This window comes from Protopterus annectens, chromosome 1.part1, assembly GCF_019279795.1.
Source record: "Protopterus annectens isolate FY-2018-M chromosome 1.part1, PAN1.0, whole genome shotgun sequence".
Lineage (NCBI taxonomy): Eukaryota > Metazoa > Chordata > Ceratodontiformes > Protopteridae > Protopterus > Protopterus annectens.
This window is the reverse complement of record NC_056726.1, coordinates 698,849,248-698,870,602: the sequence shown is the minus strand read 5'-3', so window position 1 is coordinate 698,870,602 and position 21,355 is coordinate 698,849,248. Positions and strand designations below refer to the sequence as shown.

At 34.2% G+C, this 21,355-nt stretch overlaps 1 protein-coding gene across 1 annotated transcript in view; it reads left to right on the top strand.

The window, feature by feature from the left end:
* PARP8 (poly(ADP-ribose) polymerase family member 8) overlaps positions 1-21,355 on the top strand; it is a 1,481,732-nt gene that overhangs the window by 654,909 nt on the left and 805,468 nt on the right. Inside the window, exon 7 of the mRNA XM_044077685.1 lies at positions 15,147-15,241. Within this exon, the coding sequence (XP_043933620.1) occupies positions 15,147-15,241 (95 nt within the window). The remainder of the gene's footprint in view (positions 1-15,146; positions 15,242-21,355) is intronic.

Genomic DNA, 21,355 nt, shown 5'->3' with positions numbered 1-21,355 from the left:
TAGTACCTACGATGAACCTATGAATTGGGAAACTTCATCAGTCTATGGACTCAAAAAAGAAATAAAAAACTAAATTTAAGTACTGAAATCTAATATAGAAACAAGGACAAAAACAAAAATAGTTACTGCAAACCTTAGAAAATGTCCAGATCAGTTTTAAAGTATGATTTATTAGTGATTTTTTATGTTTAAACGCACTTTTGCTGGAGATATGATCATGGACTCCAAAAAGATTGCAGGAGTAACCATGTATCTTCTTCTCCTCTAAGTCTTGTTTGCCATTCCCTGTGCTAGACCTGGTGTCTTCTCTATCTACAGGTGAAGACTTTGTTGCCATTAAACAATTCTGTGATAAATTGTGTCACACTTTTATAAATGTTATTAAGAACTATACCCATCTGTTTGCTTCTCCTGCTTGCTGGTCAGCCATCCCTTTATTGCCAATCACCCTGTTTTTTTCCCTCTCACCATGGGGATCTGAGATGGAACATCATTCAGGTGGCCATCAGGTGTGATGTGATTATTTTTTACTTTTTGTCCATACAGCCCTGTACATATGGGGTAAAGTAACCAGCAGGTTACATGCAGTGGCTTGAACATATTAGGTGGCCTTTCACTTTTGTGTTGGTATTCTCAGCAAGTAACCTCACCATCTGCTGTAAGGCCACACTGGCAGTCCTCCTCAGTCTTCACCAAGTACACTCATATCTGCATACCCCCCCCTTTCCTCTGAGAGAGACAAGTAAGCTTTGCCCCTTCACTCCGCTCTCACCCACTTCTGACTCCTCCAGTGCTGGGGCTGCTAATCAAGCACCATTTGCCTGAGTCATAGTTAAGGCTTGGTCACTCTATGCCACAGAGTTAGGTAGACCGCTCTTATCTGGCCTCTTCCTTTGGATATGACTACAGATAGAGAGCTGTGATTATCAGAATGCATGATAACTGCAAACCTGGAAATAAGTTTACCTCTGCAAGCTTTGTAAAAATACTGCAGCACAGTTTGAAAAAAAAAATCAACATCTAGATCAGAAGGAATAGCTTCAACCTTAGTGCGTCTATAAGTAATAATGTCAAATTTGGAAAAAAATGGTACACACTTTCATTACTAAATTAATTGGGAGGCTACTGGAGAATTCTTTTTTTTTTACTCAAAAAATTTTTATTTTGTTTTTTGAGAAGAAATAAAAAAACAGTAAAATTAGATTACAATTCAATAATAGTAAAAGGAACAAAAACATTATTTACAATATTTACAAGTGACCCAAAGGAGAAACAGTACAATAATAATTAATAAAAAATCCAGAGAAGAAGAAGAGAAAAAAAAAAAAAAGTCCACAAAAGTCTATATCTCTTTGAACTCATATGATGGAGATTGTGTCTAATTGCATTACTTCTATGAGTGTAAGTATTTTATTCCAGGGGTTGTCTGACCATTTTCTGGGGAACATTCTTTCTTTCTTGACTTTTATCTCCTTTTGTGCAGTCTCCTTAAGTAGAAATATAAAGTCTTCAAAACACGGAGGAGTTGCAGATTTCCATTTCCTTGTGATACATTTTCTGGCAACCGCCAGAATAGTACATAAAATATATTGATCTCTTTTATTCATAACTACTAATTCATCTATATTCAAAAAAATTAAAGACTTTGTTAAAACAAATGTATCATTAAAAATAGCTTGAAGAAAATTGCCAATTTTCTACCAAAACATTTTAATACAATCATAAAATATATGAAACCAGTCCGCTTCACAGCTTAAAGAGCATCTCCAACAAATAACATTTTGATTTGAGTTGAATTTAGCTATTTTATTTGGAGTATAAAAGGCTCTATGCAAAAATTTCCAGGTGAAGATTCGCCATGTTTGTGTATTAGAAGTTAGTTTAATGGGGTATAGAAGATTATTTTTACAATTGTTTGACAGATTTGCTGATAAACCTCTAGATATAAAATTCCAAGTGCTTTGATCTATTTTAGCCTTGTAGACTATTAAAATCTTGTATAGTTTAGATGTTGAATTTGGCCAGTTATGGTTATCATAAATCAGTTCTTGAATATAGTTTATAAGTTTTGGCTTAGACTTGAAGGACGAATCATTAATAATTTTGCATAAATTTTTAGAGTAGAGTAAAATTTTCTGGAGACTTACTCTGTCTACATTTATTATATTAAATTCATTTGTAACTTGTTGACTAGTTAATGTTTTAAGATTATTTATGCATTGGGCCCAACATATGAGATTATTAGATTCCCAATTAATGAGGGTGTTATCATGAATTTTCTTTTTAAATTTCTTTGATGTATTAAATGGTAATAACAGTTCAAACCATACTTTTATGTCAGGATTTGAGTTTATAAAGGATCTGAATAAATTATAAATATTATTTAAATATGATAGATTAGTAGGTTTTGTTATGTTATTTTGAAGATTAATGCATAATATATGCCAAAATCTATTTTTGTGAATATAGTGTGATGTATTATTTATTATTTTGTTTTCATTTAAAAAAATAAACAAATGCAGAGATTTCCAAGCAGAAGAGAAATTTGGATTTACCCAGTTTAAAACTAGTTTAAAAATGGAGGCTTTGATATACGTCTCTATATCTGGAAAATTAATTCCCCCTAATTCCCATGGTCTAATGTGATGAGAAAAAGCAATTCTATTCCTTTTTGGATACCAAAGAAAACATAATAGGCTTTTGCTAATTTCTTTCAGAATTTTTTTATTTGGAATTATAGGTATTGCTAGTGCTATATAATTTATTTGTGGTAGAAGAATCATTTTTATTAGCTGCAATCTGTCCTCAAATTTTAGAATCAATTTATTCCAATTTTCCGTGCGTGTTCTTATTGAGTTTAAAATTTTATTATAGTTTAGTGTCAGAGTAGTATCTATTTTATCAGATATAATAATTCCTAGATATTCTAAAGTAGAGACTTTTTCTCCAAGTATATGATATCTACTCAAGTGAAAGTCCCCCTTTCTGTTAAATAAAATATGTTTTGATTTAGATTTATTAAAACAAAGGCCAGAATTTAGAAAAAAAATTTCCACTTGCATTTCCAGTTCATGAAGAGATTCATTATTTGGTGATAAAGTTAGTAGTATATCATCGGCAAACAACATAACCTTGGAGTTAAATTTATTATGAATACTTATGCCTTCAATTTTTGAGTCACTGTGTATTGTATTTGCAAATAGCTCTATTGATAAGGCAAAAATAATGGGAGACATAGGACAACCTTGTTTAGTGCCTTTAGTTATTTTGAAAGCTTCTGATGTAAATGGACCTAATTTTACATAGGCCAAATTATCTTTATATATATTCTTTATCATATTAATAAAATTTAGAGGAAATTCAAAAAGTTCTAGAATTCTAAATAAGTAGTCCCAATTCACTGAATCAAATGCTTTTTCTATATCTAGCGTGATTATGAGAGCCTCTATATTATCTCTATTTAATATTTCAATAATGGTTAGGATTCTTTGTATATTGTCATAAGCATGTCTGCCATAGATGAAGCCTGTTTGGTCCTCATTTATGATTTGAGTCAAGGATTTTTAATTCTATTGACTAATATAGACATAAACAATTTGTAATCGTTATTAAGTAGAGAAATCGGTCTATAAGAGCTACAATGGGAGGGGTCCTTGTTCTTTTTTATTGGAGTAATTAATGAATATCGCCAGGAAGGTGGAATTATGTTTTGAGCTTGAATTTCATTTAGAGACTTATGAAGTAAAGAAATTTCAGAATTTGGGAATATCTTGTATAATTCCATTATTATTCCATCTATTCCTGGGGCTTTATTATTTTTACTCTCCTTAATTTTGTCATTTATTTCCTTGAGGGAAATGCGTTTGTGAATATCAATTTTAATTTTTCAGGTAATCTATTTATTATAGGATTGCTAATTTTTGACTCTATTAAAATAGTATTGTCTTTATTGTTTCCAAAATGATTAGTATAATGAAATTTAAAAGCTTCTAGGATATCATTTATGTCTGATACTTTTTTGTTACCTTTTCCTTCATGTACAATATTTGTAATATTGTTTTCTATATTTTGCTTCTTTATTCTCATTGCTAAGTTATGTAAGTGTTTTGGAGATGTTGAGAGTGAACTAAATTTTAGTTTTTCCAAAGCCAAATTTGTCTTATGAGTTAAAATTTCATTATATTTTTTATTTAAATCTTCAATTTCTTTTTTTATCACCTGGGAATTCTTTACGTCAGAAGTATTTGTATTAATTTCTGTTATTTGTTTTTGGATACTGTGCAATTCTGATTCCCATTCTTTTGTTTTGTTTTTAAACCAAGATATGATCCTACCATATAAGAAGGCCTTTAGAGTGTCCCATATTATTATATTCTTTAGATCATCAGTAGAATTTATTTCTAAGAATATTGAATTTCTGAGTCTAGCCATGGTTTAAATTGTTTTAATTTAGTAATGTAAGTTGGTATTCTTGAGGCAAAATTTAGTCTTTTAAAATCTATTTGTAATTTAAGGATTAGGGCATTATGATCAGAGAGTGGGCATGGGATGATAGAAAATTTTATTATCTTCCTATTTAAGTCTGGGGATATAAAAAGTTTATCTATTCTTGTTTTAGTATTAAAACGATAATCACTATGTGAGTATAATAATGAGTTAGATTCTTTGAAACTAAATGTATCAATTAATTTTAAGTTTTCTGTCCATTTCTTAAGGTATTTACCTGTGGAAGAGAGACGTAGGTTCCTCTTGTTGGTTTTCTCAGAACTATCTAGAATACAGTTAAAGTCTCCTCCTACTATTAGAATACCTTTATTTACCCTATTAATTAGCTCTATCTGCTTTTTAACTGTAGATAGTCCTATTCCAGGAATCCAATACACATTTACCAGTGTCCAAATTCTATTCTGAAATTTTATTATTACAATTGAAAGTAACCCTTCTTTATCCTCATAGTTGTAAATAATTTGTGGGTTAGTTACACTTTTCTTCCATAAAATTAAAGCTCCCTATTTTTTTTTATATGAGGAGTGAGAGAGAATTAAGTAGTTATTAGGTATCCAGGTGAAGTTGTCATCAGTTTTAAAGTGGGATTCCTGTAGAAATATAACTTGCGCTCTTAGTAATTTTAGATATCGTAGTAAATTTGATCTTTTTATAGTATTATTTAAGCCATTGACATTTAAAGACAACAATGTTATGTCTGTCATTTCTATAGGATATTATATTATAATTTTAAAAGAATACATTAGTAAAGAACTAATATTTATGAGGACCTGTGAAAACATATATGTTAATTTTCCCCTCTTTTCTCTAAGAAGAACACTGAAATGAACAAAACTGCTTCTTTGATAGTTTAACAAATGTTTCAGTTTGGGCCACTGGAAAAAATAAAAAGTGAAAAATATTGTAACAACATACTTTAATTGACTGAAAAATAACTTTACTACATAGTTCCACAAACATGAAGTGCACAGCACTTCTAATCTGATTGATCTGATAAGATCAAACAGATTTTCCCTCAACGTCGACAATCGCATGGAAAAGGATATTCAAAATTGAGCTCCATTAATTGGATCCTGAAGATATCTTAAAATATTAATATTTGATGAAAGAGTGTATCATGCATTAGTACTATGTTCCTTGAGAAATCGACTCAAAGTAATTAATCTTTTACTAGAAGTTTGTACTTATACTAGAGTTAATGTTACTTTTTTAATGAATGTTCTAAGTAGATGTCTATTACAGCTGGAGTAAATATTTCAGCTTATCTGCCCTCCATAAATGTGGTTATGATACATGAAGTATGTCAGTTGACCTTCTGTTAACAGAGAATAAAATGTATAATAATATATACATTTAGATTATATTTGCATTTATTTTGTTGAACTTCACATTTAAAACAGGTTATTAGTGTGACAGATAGTATTACTGTCTTATAAGGACTAGTCCTCTTTTTTAATTCTTCCTTAATTACTATTCTAAGTAAATTCTATATAGCCTCTCTGTGTACATATGTATAAATATACTCCTATATCTACACCAAAACATTTTCACATATAAACACACATAAATATTAAATAATCTTAATGGGTTACCTAAAAATGTGTGCAATATAATTGAGAATTTGTGTGAGCACTCTTGAAAGGGTTGGTACCTTGTTACTGCTGGGAGATGCCTATTTACTGACCTTATTAACCTTATTAGTAGATTAAGTGGCCCATCAAAAGATGCATGAATATTGTGAATGAATATTCTTGATTCTTATCACTAAATCTTACAGCAATTAGTGAAGAGTACCTATATCATTTAACTATATTATTTATGAAGTTTCTTGGGAGTGTGATGGGAGTACACAATATTTCAGACTTGGGGTTGTTGAATATTCAGTAACAGGACTCAAGATTGTTCAATACTTGTTGTAACACATCTTAATACAGTTAATGGTTTGAAATATCATGTGCATGAGACAAAGAATCCATGAATACATAAATACATGAATACATGGGTCTCACCTCATTCATCAAACCCATGTCCAATCCAATGTCAAAACAGTCAAGAACACTACGCTGAGGGTAAAAGCACCTCAACCCCTAAACCCGTTAAATAACTAAACACTAATAAACCTATTATTTTAAAGCTACTAATATTCTCTAGTAATTTGTATAAAACTAAAGTAATTATATATAGCAACTCCAATATTGCCTTGCAGTGAGACAAGCATAGATTTACTGATCATTACTGAAGAGCCGTTAAATCTAAAATGCTGTGTAGTGGTTGACTATATCCTGCTTATTACTATACCTAGTATAAGTTCTGCTAACACTTCGATCAGGTATGGTGTGAGGAGGTATGTTATTACTATAGACTTGCACATTACCATCCCACACCATACATAACACTGTTACCGTTTCCAATAAATGAAGGCCAGATCTCATACTTTCAAGAAGTCAATCTCAACCCACTAACACCCAACAAAACACAAGCTCAACAAATGAAGAGAGACCCAAATATATACATAGTGTACTGTTTATGTAAACATTTCTCTAAAACTTTATAAGAGCAGCTCATGCATGTGTCATAGTGTCTCCCATACAATGTATAGTGTGCTGCACATACATTACATTTGACCATATTTCCTTTCCTGCTCTTTCCCCATCTGTGACATAAAAGGGAAAAAAAACTGTTGATATTACTGTATCATTAGGAATCACCGTGAGCATTTATGGCATAGTGGTGTACTTTCTCTGACACCCCTCAGTTACTTAGACCGGGAGAAGACAGTACTCCTCTTACCAGGGCGGAGTTTAATCAAGTTCTGGATATGTTAACTCAGTTAACTAGAATGCTTAGCAAAAGTGGTGTTGAGCAACCAACGACCTTGCCAGGTAACCAGCAACATGGTTTGGAGCGGAAGAGAAGGCGCATCTCAGCCCACAATGAGTGACCTGGCAGTTGCCCTTCTTTAGGAGCTTGCAGTCAGCAAGGAAGTATGGAGCAAGATGGGAATGACAACAATAAAGACAGCAATGTGCTATCAAATGAAACCGGAGCGCAGGAGCAGCGTTTTGATTTCACAGCATGGGCTGGCCAGCAGTTTTGGTTTCGGCAAGGTACTGTTCACTCCAATAATAATAATTTAAGTAGTAATATTGGCATAGAAAAAGATTTTGGCATTCTTCGTGATAAACTTTATTCCTTTAAAGCCAACCAATTGGAAATAGACTATCTGAAAGAATGCATTAAAGTGAGAAGAGTACCAAAAGGACTTAGATGCTTCAAATTTCCTAACAATGTGCAAAAGGACTCTAATTATTATAAAAAACTATGTGATGTGTTTGACCGTGCTGGTATAGACATGTTGGAGGTCATGGTAGCGGAATATGAAATGAGAGCTGACACTTTATTAAAAGATTTGAATGCTTTAAATAGTAGTCTAGTTAATGATGAGAAGTTTGCATCTGTTAAGTGGGGTTATGACAATATTTTCAAGGAGGTTGACCAGCACTGTTTAAGGATTCTGAATCGGAAGATCCACAAATTAGAGAGGGATTTAAATGAATACAATGAAGGGGTGGCTTACCCACTGCACACTAAAGTCAAACAAGTTAATTATAATAACAGTAAGGTGCAGGCAAACTTTAACAACAGTCACAGGATGGGGGTAGCCTACGAGGCACCAAGAAACAATCGTAGGTTTGCAGATAAGGAAAAGAGTACACCCCAGCAGGATTTTCCGTTTCCACCGAACAAGGAAGGGGGGGGTGGAGCAGGTTTCCCCAGGGGTGGCGGAATCAATAAGGCACCTTTTCCCAGCTGCTCTAGGTGCTTTAGCAACTAATGATGCTGTAAACAACACAGATGTTTTAAATAAAGTGATGGTGGTAACAGAAAACAATTTTTCTGTATATAATTATACCAGCATTAACTTGAAGAGAGAACATTTTGATTTGTTTACAAAAGGATTGCATTTTGTTCCAGCATTTTCAAGTAGATTAGAGCAGGATTTGATAGATTTGAAGCTGTTCACTAGACAATTAAACTTAATGCTTTATTTTAAAGGGGAAATTCCTTCAAATATGGGACTCTCTAGAAAGAGTGTATTCAATCCACCCATGGATCCAACAGTAAAAATATTTGAAGAAATGATGGAGAGAGATATTAGGATGATTGGTAGAAATAAACAGAACAGTACCCCCCAAAATATTTGCATGAAGGAGATGAATTTGATTAAAGAACTTAGAAGCAGTAATTGTAGGGCAATGAAAACAGATAAGGGGGGGGGGCTCTTGTGTTGATGTATAACACAGAATATGTTCATCACATTAATGGGATGTTGCAGGACCCAGAGCAATATGAACAGGTATCCAGCAATGAGCTACACATGGCATATTCCAGGATTGGCTTCATTTTGTATGATCACCTTCTGCAAGGTGTTTTTAATGAAAGATTGTATAACTTTTTAACTGTTCCCAAACCAAGAATTCCCATAATATTTGGGATCCCGAAAACACATAAAGGGTTGGACCCCTTAAACTTCAGGCCTATAGTATCAGGACAGGGGAGTATTACAGAACCAGTTGGAAAATTCATAGACCATACCTTGAAACAGTTTACAGCTTCCTTAAAATATATTTGCAAGGATTCTTGGGATTTCCTTAGGGGTTTACAATCCCTAGAATATCAACCCGATTTTTTGTTAGTTACGATAGATATTGTTCAACTGTTTCCCAGTATACCGCATTCTACAGGATTAAATTGGTTTAGTGATGTTTTAGTCAATGAAGCTAAATTTGTTCCTAATACCACCAATTTACTGGTAGAACTTATGGAATTGGTTCTGGAAAACAATTTTATATGTTTTAATGGTCAATTTTTCAGACAAAAATCGGGCGTTGCAATGGGGGCAGCCTGTGCTACCGTTTATGCAAACATTGTGTTGCATAAATGGGAACAGACATATATTTTTAGTACAGAATGGTCACGACATATTAGGCATTATGTCAGATTTCTTGATGACATTTGCCTTATTTGGGAAGGTACCAGGGCCAGTGTCCAGGAATTCATTGATTACATCAATTCCACCACCTCCTTTTTAACTTTTACGCATTCTTTAAGCTTGGATAGCTTAAATTATTTGGATGTGTGTTTAGTTAAGGACAACGTCAATAATAGATTTAATTCCAAGGTGTTTAGGAAACCTACTTATTCAAATGCATTTTTGCATTTTCAAAGTAATCACCCTGATTATCAAAAAAGAGGAATAGTCAAGGGCCAATTTATTCGTGCCTCTAGAATGTGTAACACATCACAATTTTTCAGAGAAGAAGTTAATTTTTTAAAAGAAAGATTTTCTGAAAGAGGGTACCCAAGTGGTTTGGTAGAGGAGCTGGCAAAAGAAGTGAGCACTAACAGGGGGACGAAATACCAACCACTGCTGATTAACACAGGTATGTTAAATTGCCAAATAGGTAATAGATTACAAAATTTAGAACAAAAGGGATACATCCACACTTTTGGTATTGACTCAGGCATTGTAGAAAGCAGTGTAAGAAAATACTGGCCAATTTTGCAACTGGATGATAGGTTGGGCAGTATGATCCCAGAGTTTCCCAGATTTGTTAGACGGAGAGGTACTAACTTAAAAGAAATGTTGGAAATGAAACAGACCAAACAAGTGGGTTTAAATGTGAACAACAAAAAAGTAGGCACACATAAATGTGGAATGTGCAAACAATGCCCAGCTATATTTAATGGACACAAGTTATATATACCATCAAGAAAATTTTTGTGTCAACCGAGGGGCTATTATAATTGTAACGCTAAATTTATTGTTTACTTAGGCTTATGTATGAAATGCAAAAGTTTTTACATAGGAAAAACGGAGAGAACCTTAAGAAGACGAATTTATGAGCATTTTTATGACATAACTAAAAAAAAGGAAACTAATGCTTTTTACAGACATTCTCTTTTTTGTCCTGACATGGAGATTAAATTCATCATTTTGGAACAGGTAAAAGCAGATGTTAGAGGGGGCGATTGGGAGACCCTGTTGGAACACAAAGAATTGATATGGCAACTAAGACTAGATGCAGGAAGACGGCCAGGTTTAAATGATGCTTGCAGTATTAGCAGCGTCTTGAAATTAAGGAAGGCTAAATTATAAATTATAATTTTAGGCCATAGTGTTTGCAGGATTAGTTGATGGGGTTTTCAGGAGAGCAAGCTTTATGACGATTATAGGCAGGCAACATAAAATATTTTTAAACTATTAAACAGACATGGGTTCAACACATACCTGCATGACCAGTATTCATAAGAAGGCTTGAGTATGCAAATATATATATGGGGTCCATTAATTCAATATGTGCAGATGGATTTATTTTATTATTGTGCACACTCAATGCAAATTGGGTGATTTTAAAATGAGTGTGCTTGGCAGTGCTTTGCATTTTTTATGTAATAACTTTTATTATGTAACAAGTTTTATTCTGTAAAAGCTGTTTGAAAACATCCTTTTGAAAGAAGTAAGAAAAAATGGTTAGTAAATTGATGTTTGTAGATGGATTTATTTATTTTACTGTGTATACTTAACAGCAACTAGATGAATTTAAAAATGAATGAGTTTTGCAGCACTTTGCATTTTTAACATGTAAAAACTTTCATTTTGCAAAGGCTGTTTAAAAACATCCCTTGAAGGAAAAGGAAGTGAAGGGTTAAATGGATAAAATTTTCTCCAATTAACCAATCAATTATATAATTAGCTGAATTTTATAGGTATAAAAGGAGTGTTCATTTGAAGGTTATTTTATCTTGAAAAAGCTCAGCAAAGGGCTGAGCGAAAGCGCTTGATGGGATTGTTGGTGTGAATATTCTACAATAAAGTGAAGATTTTTTACTCTACTGGCAGCCTTTCATTTTCTACTTGTGTGGAAGAAGGAGTACCAGCATTTGTTTTGGACTTTTTTGCCTCTGGATTTCCAGCGCCACCTTTGCAGCTTTGGAGCAATTTGTTTTATTGGCTTCTGTTCCTTTTGTCAGTTTTTTCATAGTGGTGTACCCATTAACTGTTAAGGTGAAGGGTAAATACAGCAGATTGTGCTTATCTTCAAAAATAATACAATTTATACATAGAAGTTAGCACTGCACTTATAACTGCAGAGAAAGCACATAGCAAATATTGTTACGTAAATAGACATGTTTCCCAATTGCAGGATGTTTTGATTATAGCTTTATTTTATATTATTGGTGTTTTACTAATTCAATTTTATGGTCCGTGTAAGTGAAATTTCGCCAAAATACCCAAATAACAAAGTCAGTTCCACATTGCTGCAGGTTAATGCTAGTCCATTATACAGCTCACGATACTAATACTATTTACTAAATACTTGCAGTATAGGTTACAAACAAAGCAAATTCAGTCATTGCTAAAATTAGCACTAACTGCCAAAACTGATAAAACTCTCATCAATTAGCTTGCTCTAGGTTATTAAGCTGTAAAGGAAATTAAATTGCCCATATGAGAGACAAAAAAAAAACAGGTAAAGAGGTGATATACTACCAACTGTTCATTACTGCATTCGGATGCTTGTAGGCATCTAAAAGCGGAAAATGCAGAAGTATGCATGTATCATTCCTGTCAGGTACTGCATTTATAGGCATTTTTTAATTGATAAGTGGGTAAGCTTACCGGACCTAAAATGCCCTTTTACATGGATGACCCAAACGCAGTCTAAATAAGAAGTTCAGAGTCACACAGAAAGAAAATGGGAGCTATCAAAATCAAACCCTGAGCTACAGTCAGTAACTAATCATAAATACAATCTGGCAGCTCCACTGCAATGATTAGTTAGGATTTTATCTCACTTTTAACAGACATAGCGCAGTTGAAAACTGAATTTATGTATTTGCTTGCATTAGTTAACTACACTACCACACTTTTGGTATTTCCCAACAAGAAGAAAGTAACTAAATGGGCTTTTTTTATTTATTTATTTATATATATATATATTTTTTTATTTTTTTTTCCCTTTATTTTAAACATGTGTAGCATACCTTTTCTTTATATGTTATACATTTATCTGTTCGTACTTTTGCTAAAATCTACTCAATTCTTGAACTACTCAGCTTCTGGAGAACAGATTAAAACATAAAGGGGCTAAGAAGTCAGGTCACAGTTAGCATTTTCATTGAATGTTCTAACTGACAAAAAAGACTCTGCAAAAGTGCGCACCACTCGCAAAACTAATGCAGTGTTCTACAAGCCTCAGCTTATAGACATGTTTCTTAACTTATAATGGAATGCTGGGCTATGTTAGTGAAGATATGAGGAAAAAAAACTGACTAGAAAGCTCGAGGGTATACTTTGAAGCAATAATAGTCTGCAACTGACAATTAGAATGTTAAAACGCTAGAAGGCGATTTTCTGCCTTTTTTTTCTTACCATTCACTTCCTTCTTACTCTATACAACGCTCTCACATATTCCTGAAGAAATATTCAAGGAATGCCCTTTTTTTTAGACAGACTATAAAGAATTGGATTTAATTTAATAAAATTTTGCATAGTAACTATTAATCAATATGTTAATAACTTTATAATAATAGTGGCCTTTCATTTAAATGCTAATACTCTTGTGAGAGTTTAACTAAAGAAAGCTGGAACAGAAAAAAAAAACACAACTCTAGCATCTGAAGATTCTATCAAACCACTACCATATTAATATGTTAACATACAGATTATGATACTTCCTAAATAAAGAGAAAACTAATTATGTGACTGAAGTGTAATGAAATTAAGGCTATGTATAAGAATCATACCTTAGTTAATGCTTTGAGAGAAATTGATTCATCAATGTTCTTAACATCAGTTTTTTTTTTTTTTCCTCACATCAGTCCAAGTGTTTTTTCCCCGAGGTTCTCTTTAAGGAGGTTGAATTTGACCAGTCCATTTCATCTGGTAGTAGGATTATATTGTTGTTTTTAATGAAGGAAGTGGCTTCTTCAATGGTGTTGAATGATCTCATGTCATTACTATGCTGAATTCTAATTTTGGCAGGATACGCAAGCTGTGCCTTTATTTTATTTTGTTTTAAGAATTTCACTAAGGGCCATGTTTTCTTTCTTAGTTCCAAGAGTCTTGGTGAATAGTCATTATCAAATCTTATTTGGGATAGCTTGTAAATGACTGGGTTTTTCTCCATGCAGTTCTCAATATCAGTTCTTTGTCCATAAATGACAGAAATTTAACCACTATAGATCTTGGAAAAGATTTAGTTGAGGCAGAAAGTGATTTTCCGATGGCTCCGTGTGCTCTTTCGATTCCATAAGACAAGCCTTCTTTCAGCCCTAAGATTTCAGGTAGCCATGAATTCAAGAATGAAATGATGTCTTCCCCCTCGGTCTTCTCCGGGACTCCAAAAATTCTTATGTGTGTTCTTCTTTCCTATTCTCCATATCATCTATTTTATTTATTAGCCAAGTATTCTGTTGTAATAGATATTCACTATGAAGCTCTTCTTCTTTTAGCCTTCCATCAATATCATTTAGAGATGACTCAATGTCAGTTATTTTTAATTGGTGCTGCTGCAGAATTTCCTTAAAGACTTCAGTTTGTTTTTGGCAACTATCTTTAAGGTTTTCTAGGTTTTCAGTAAACCTGTCCATCTTCAGAGATAAGTCTTGAAGAGTAGTTGATATCAGTTGGATTTCTTTCTTCAGAGAAGAGTCTGAGTGAGAATTCTTAGAGTTACCCATTACTAGACAGCTTAGTTAGTCTTCAGGTTTTTTTGATAGGAAAATTTCGGAATTTCTTCTCCAAAGTTGGTAATTCTATTGTTAATAGTTTCACATATAAGATTTATCAAAAATTACTTAGTAATAATAAGATTTTCCTGTTATTTCTAGTATAAATATAAGGAGCTCAAAAACTTGCTGCTATCAGTTAGGCATTAGGCTCCGCCCCTACTGGAGAATTCTTGAGCAAAGAAGTTCAGAAGTATAGGCTGGCCAGCCACACACACTGTCTCACACTCACACACACACACACACACACACACACACACACACACACACACACACACTCTCACACCCCTACACCTGCATTACTTTCATTTTATTTTCCTGCACTCACTACAATCAGCCTTTTAAGCTGCAGTTAATGAAGAGATGGCAAAAACACAAGTTCTTGTAACTACGCCACTGTTTTTTTTGTTAGTAGACTCCTCTGCTTTAATGTTTTTTCTCACACTCTCCATACTGTTATGTTTTATGATTTTCATTTTTTCTCAGTGTGTCCTTTGTGGTAGCATGGTGTTCTACCTGAAATTCTGGAATTGATACTACGCTCCTCACCATCTGTTGTAAGGCCCCATAGGCAATCCTCCTCAGTAATTCCCTGTTGGAGAATGTCTGCCTTTAAATGTCTTCAAGAGCCACACTTTGTCTAATGAACAAAAATACATGCTTCTTTAAGGATATATAGAATGGTTTATAGGAAATAGAATAAATGTATGCTTGTAGGGTTATGGTCTTCATTTAGTACTGAACACTTTACTATGGATTATGTGCATTTAGTCATCATTTTTTTTTTTAATGACAGACTTGAGATTAAAAGCTTAAATAATTTTCATCTCTCCATTTTTTTGCAGGTGAACTATGATGGTGAGCTTCATAAACATCCACAGCTAGATGCTGACCTTGTGGCAGTAAAAGACATATATGGGACTAATGCAGTATCTCTCAGGTATGTAGAAGTCATATCCAGATGTCGTGAACAAATTGTAGTACTAATATAATGCAAAATAACCAAAATGATACTGTTATCCTTGTCAGTGTTACTTTTGCACAGATGACTGTAGATACTTTGTTGCCTAGGTGAGGAGTTTACTGTGTATTTGTTTCAAAAGAGAGGCATTGGAACTTGGCTACATGGTACAGGGGACAGATTCCTGACTGTGCCTTAGGTAACTGGCGTTTGACTAGTTGCGCTGACACTGTTGGAGCCAGGCAGGGAAGAAGAATGAGTGAAGAGGCATGACCTGCTTTTCCTCTCTTGACCAGCTTAGGAGATGAGAAATAAATTGACTGATTGGCTGTGGAGTAAGCTAATGATGGTTGCTTTACAGTCAGGGGTAAATAGTAGAAAAAGATAAAAAAGAAATGTGTTTGGTTCATAGAAATGGGCATTGTTGTCTACAATAGCAACACAGGTATTTAAGTAACATGTGATAATTTAATTATGAAAGTATTTTATACCAGAACATATTATGGAGATTAGTTTCACCCCAAATGCTGCATAAACCAAGGAATCCTAAATATAAAGTGAGGGTCTTTGGGAAACACCTAGCAGATGCTTCTATGCAGAATAAGCTAAACTGTGATTTCCAGGAAAATGTATGCCACATACCAATGTATTCTGTCAGTGTCTAGTTTAAATGGACTCTGTTCAAAACTTCTCTAAATGATTTGATAACATATAGCTCTTGTCAGAAGGTAGCTATTACTTGTTTGTCCTGATAGTAACCTAAGAAGGTAGTTGCTACTTCTTTGTCATGATAGTAACCTGAGGAGGTAGTCATTACTTGTTTGTCATGATAGCATCCTAAGGAGGTAGTCATTACTTCTTTGTCATGATAGTAACGTAAGGGCATGATCCTGACCACCAGCAGTTAAGGAAGCTTTAAGCTAAAGAAAACAGCATTCCATGCAGTTTTAGCAGAGGTGTTTCCATGTCTGATTAATAATAACAGACCAGGAAGGCAGCAGCTGCACTGGTCTGTGAAATGATGCCACAAGTTTGGGAAAAGTTTGTTGATGCCATGATGATGCCATGAAGAATAACATGCAGGTGGCTTCAGAGTTATTCTGGAAACCAGTCCAGTGACTCATCAGAGGGCTACTGCTTAGACTGTTCATACCAAAGTTGAAAAAAAAATGTGACTTTAAATGGCATCACAAGCAGGTGGTAGAGAATCAGTCTCGGGAATACCTTTGTCCAGCTGGCACTGTCTTCCTTTGAGGAGCTAGTGTCAGAAGCAACCAGTAATACTGCATCTGTTTTCTTTAGACAAGTAGCGAAGGTAGAGGCCCAGGAACTGCACAAACCAAAGTCCAAATCACAAATCCAATTTACTGACATCAAAAATAGACCAAATGCAGTCAAGCGTTTTTGTCTTTAGCAAAGACTTCTTCAGAACTGCTTGACATGGTTATCTCCAACCTTAAGTAATCCTAATAGTGATCAAACATTCACATGACTCAACTTTAGTTTTGCAAACACATTGATTATAAAACTTCAACAAGAATTGTTGTGAATATCAATTAAAATTGCATGAAAAATGAACATCAGTGTAACAATAAAAACAAAAATAATGTTGAGAAAAGAAATGGCAAAAAAATCAGAGTTACAGCGACAACTGTATGAGTAGCATGGCATAATCAGCCCTCAAGACTTTTTAACTTTAATATAGTCGTAATAGAACAACATTCATTCAAACCGGTGTAAAACCCTCTTGGCTCTGGTTCCAAGAAATCAATCACCACAAATTTAAAAATGTGACCAGGATAGGCAGAAATTTGTCTGTACAGTTAATTGTTTTCCCTTTCTTGATTTCGTTGAGATGTTCATATATTCTCTCTTTTAAAGCTTGACCAGTCTTGCCAATGTAAAATGCTTCACACTGTTGGCAAAGTGCACCATAAACCACTCCCCTGGATGAACAGTTAAAATATTTTTTCATCTTAAATTTCTTGACTTTGATGAAAAAAGACTTACAACAGAGTATATGTTGACAATAGTTACAGTGGTTACATTTGAACATACCTTTTGGTCTATTGGTACTAAGTTTACCCGAATTCCTTTCCAGTAAACTTTTAAAACATTTGTCTTTCCTAAATACTATCTTAGGTTTGGAAGCCAAACAGTACATTACCCTCATTGATGGAAGTAACAATAGGCCAAAACTGATTAACCACATCAACAACGTGGTAAGTGTTTAAAGAAAAAGTAACAATCAAGGCTCATTCATATACGTATCTGAATTATGATAACCAGAGGTCAATGGTCCTACTGAGGATAAGGAATGACAGGAGTTATCAAAGATTGGTAATAGGGGACAGTACAGACCCTTATGCCTTTTGTCACATACTTCATCTTAGATGGATACCAAATGGTCTGGTGGATAACCTCTGTGGATAAACATATCCAAGTTTTTCAATCTCCACCAAAAATACTGCATCATCCGATAACATCCGAGAGAGTCAGACTAGTTGTCCCTTGACAACTGCTCTTTTTTGAAATTTGGGATGCCAGCTATCATAGTGAAGATAAGAATTAGAAAAAGTTTTCTTACGAAAAATGTTGGAGCTAAAGCAACCCTTTGAATAATCTTTTGAAACTGGGACGTCAAGTAATGCCATCTTGTCCTTGTCGAAGTTGTGGGTGAATTTAAGAAAGGAGGTGCTATTGCTGGTGTGCATTAAAAAATCATTCAATTTCATCAAAGAATCAGTCCAAATGATAAAGAGCAAAAACACAAGACTGCCACCAAAGCTTTAGAACTCACTTGTCCTGCCCAAAACATATCCAGAATAAAAAGCAAAAGACCAGGACTTGGAGACAGCTGTAGAATCCAGTATAAAAACTCTTTATTTGACACAAGTGCTTTCATGGGTAACCCCACTTTTTCAGATGTCCAATACATTTTAAAAACAGCTCTTGGTTTAAATATCCTTTTGAGACACATGATTAAAACCAACCAAATACATTGTTCTGGTGTGAACAAGCACTTTCAATTTAAAGTAACATTCTACAAGGTACATGCCATTGACTAAACTAGAAATCTGAATGTATATGTATACACTTCTAAACGCCTATTTATAAAGTATCTAAATTGTAATTCAATTTTCATAATATTTCAGTTTGCAATCGCAAGCACAGAATATATCTGCACATATTTAAATTTTCCATTTATGTTCTCCAAAACACATACAAGCCTGTAACAAGAAGTCAGTAATTTAGCATACAAACAATTCCACAGCACATCTTACCTAGAAAGCTGCCTGGACTTTAACTTAGGAAATTTCATTTTACAATCACAAACAAAGAATATATCTGCACATGTTTACATTTCCCCTTACGTTCTCAAAAACACATACAAGCCTATAACAAGAAGTCAGTTATTTACCATACGAACAATTCCACAGCACATCTTAGTCTAGACTTTAACTTAGGACGCAGGGATATATATTCATTTAAGCCATTAACCCTATCAGCCCTTAATCTTACTATCCACTTAGCTTCAAGCTCTTCAGTCATAACATAAAAATAAAAATAACAAAAAGAATCCGTGGTCAAAAAACTTCAAAGCAAAGAAAGACACCAGGAAGAGGAGTGTTTATCAAAGCAGGTAAGTAAACCAGGACTTGCAGAGCAGACATTGCTTCACTGACATTGACTTTCATTCCACCATGGTTTTTTTTCATAGGTTTATAGGTAGGTACTAGGCTATCGGCCCTAGGGCCCATACAAGCCTAGCAAAAAAATGTACCCTGGTTTTCGCCACCCAAGAAAATTATTTTCCTATGCCCCTGTCGAGCAGAGCCACAGAAGTGATCCCCGGTGTGAATTTCCCATTTCCCATCCAATCATAACCTCTGTAAATCATTGTGTGTTTTTTCTTGGCAGTAACAATGATGCAGTGTGTAATGGTAATGCTTGCAGCTAAGAAATTGTGATATGAAGCATGTTGATTGTCCTATTTTGAATGAGACATCCCCAAGTCTGAAGTTTGGTAATAATACTGCTGACTACATTAACATTTGTTTTATAGAAAATGCTAATGACAATAATGTAAATAAGTCTGAATGTTTCTTTACACACAATATGAGTAGTGGCAACTTTAGTACCAAAAAGGATGGGGATGATTTTTTGAATGATGACTGTCATCGATTTTTTTGATTCAGCAGATATTAATGCAGCAAACATGGGATTTGAAAGAGTTTGCACTGACCTAAATAGTACAATTGATTTTAAAACTAATGGTAATGGTCTTACTGATGTTAATAGTTGTTCTGATGGGATAATATCAGATTTGCACTGTGATTCACAACAAATGTTGGTTACTTCTTCATGTTTGGTAGACTCTATTTGCAATGATTCAGTTACATCATTTTTTAACAAGGAGGTTACCAGTGTTATCTGTAATAACTTCAGTCATCCTGGTGAGTCAGAGAATTCTGGAACTGACATTAACTGCCCCATTATTAAATGCACCCTAAATCATGAAAACAATGGTACTATGTCTGCTGTTATAACTGACAGTGGGGGTAGAGTATTAGAGGGGTTGGAAGACATTACTACACACAACATTTTAGATAGGTTTGATAATTCTTGTACTTTCAATGACAGAAGAGCCAGCATTGAAGGGGCTGGAACTGTGTCTCCTTATAATCAACCTATTCTCTCTTCTTCCTTTTCTACCCACACACCAACGCAGATGGTGGGGATTCTAATGGGGTACCCATGTCATTCAGTCATTTACCTACCTTAGATGATAATTCACAGTTCAGTGAATCCAATAATGGAAATCTACTTTTCAATTGCTTCGGGCCTTTTAGTGTGACTAAGGGGAACATCAGTCATCAAAATACAGAATCCATTAACCTTGAACTAGCTGCTGGTGAATCATAGTTTTTGGTAGTAGGGGATTCAAATAGCAGTACAGTGGAAGATAACATAGGACCTAGTTGCATCCAAAATTCTACTAAAGATTTTACAGTATATAATTTTTCCAGTGTCAACATCTTAACAGAGCATGCTGATGTTCTGAATAAGGGTTTAAGTTTTGTACCAGACAGAAAATTCTATCTAGCTGAAACACTCATAGATTTAAAATTATTTACTCGTAAATTAAATTTAGCCCTTTGCTTTAAGTTGGCAGGTGCTAACACTAGGGTTGACTTGAATACAGTTCTCAAGAAATCCAGTTCTTTCAACCCACCCTTGAATAATGGGCTAGTATTGTTCGAAAAACGTTGTGAAAGGGAAATTCGAAAACTTTGTTTAAGGCCTCAATACTCTAATGTAAATGATAAAGTTAACCTATCAGAGAATGAAGCAAAACTTTTTAGTGATCTTTGTAACAACAAAACAATCAGAATAATGAAACCCAATAAAGGAGGGGTCATTGCCATCATGGATGACGAGGATTTTAACAATAAGATGTTCAAGCTCCTTTTTACTTACCGGTACACACAGGTATCAAAAAATGAACTTAATATTGCTTATTCCAAAATTGACAGTTTTTTATACAACATGGTCATGCAGGGACAAATTGACAAAAGTGCCTATGAATACCTGTCCAATGAACACCCGGTGGTGGCAGGTATATTTGGTATACCAAAAATTCATAAAGACATCTAAAACCCACCACTGAGACCGATTGTGGATGCAGGCAGGAGCAAAACTTTTTACATAGCTAAATATGTGGATAATTTACTTAAGACATCCACCAGTTGCATTACCATATCTGTAAAGATTCATGGGATTTTTTATCCAGATTAGCAAATTTACAAATCGTACCGGATAGTATACTTGTCACAATAGATGCACAAGATCTTTATTCAGTCATTCCACACAAGGGGGGACTTGATTGGGTGGAAAGTATGCTCTTTGACATAGGGCTATTGAACAATGACACCAACATGGCTATCACACTCACAGAATTAATCATGAGCAGCAAATTTCTGTATTTTGAAGGACAACTATTCAAACAAATGAGTGGAGTGGCAATGGGTGTCTCATGTGCCCCGAGATTTGCCAATCTATTCATGGCATATTGGGAAAAGCAATTTGTGT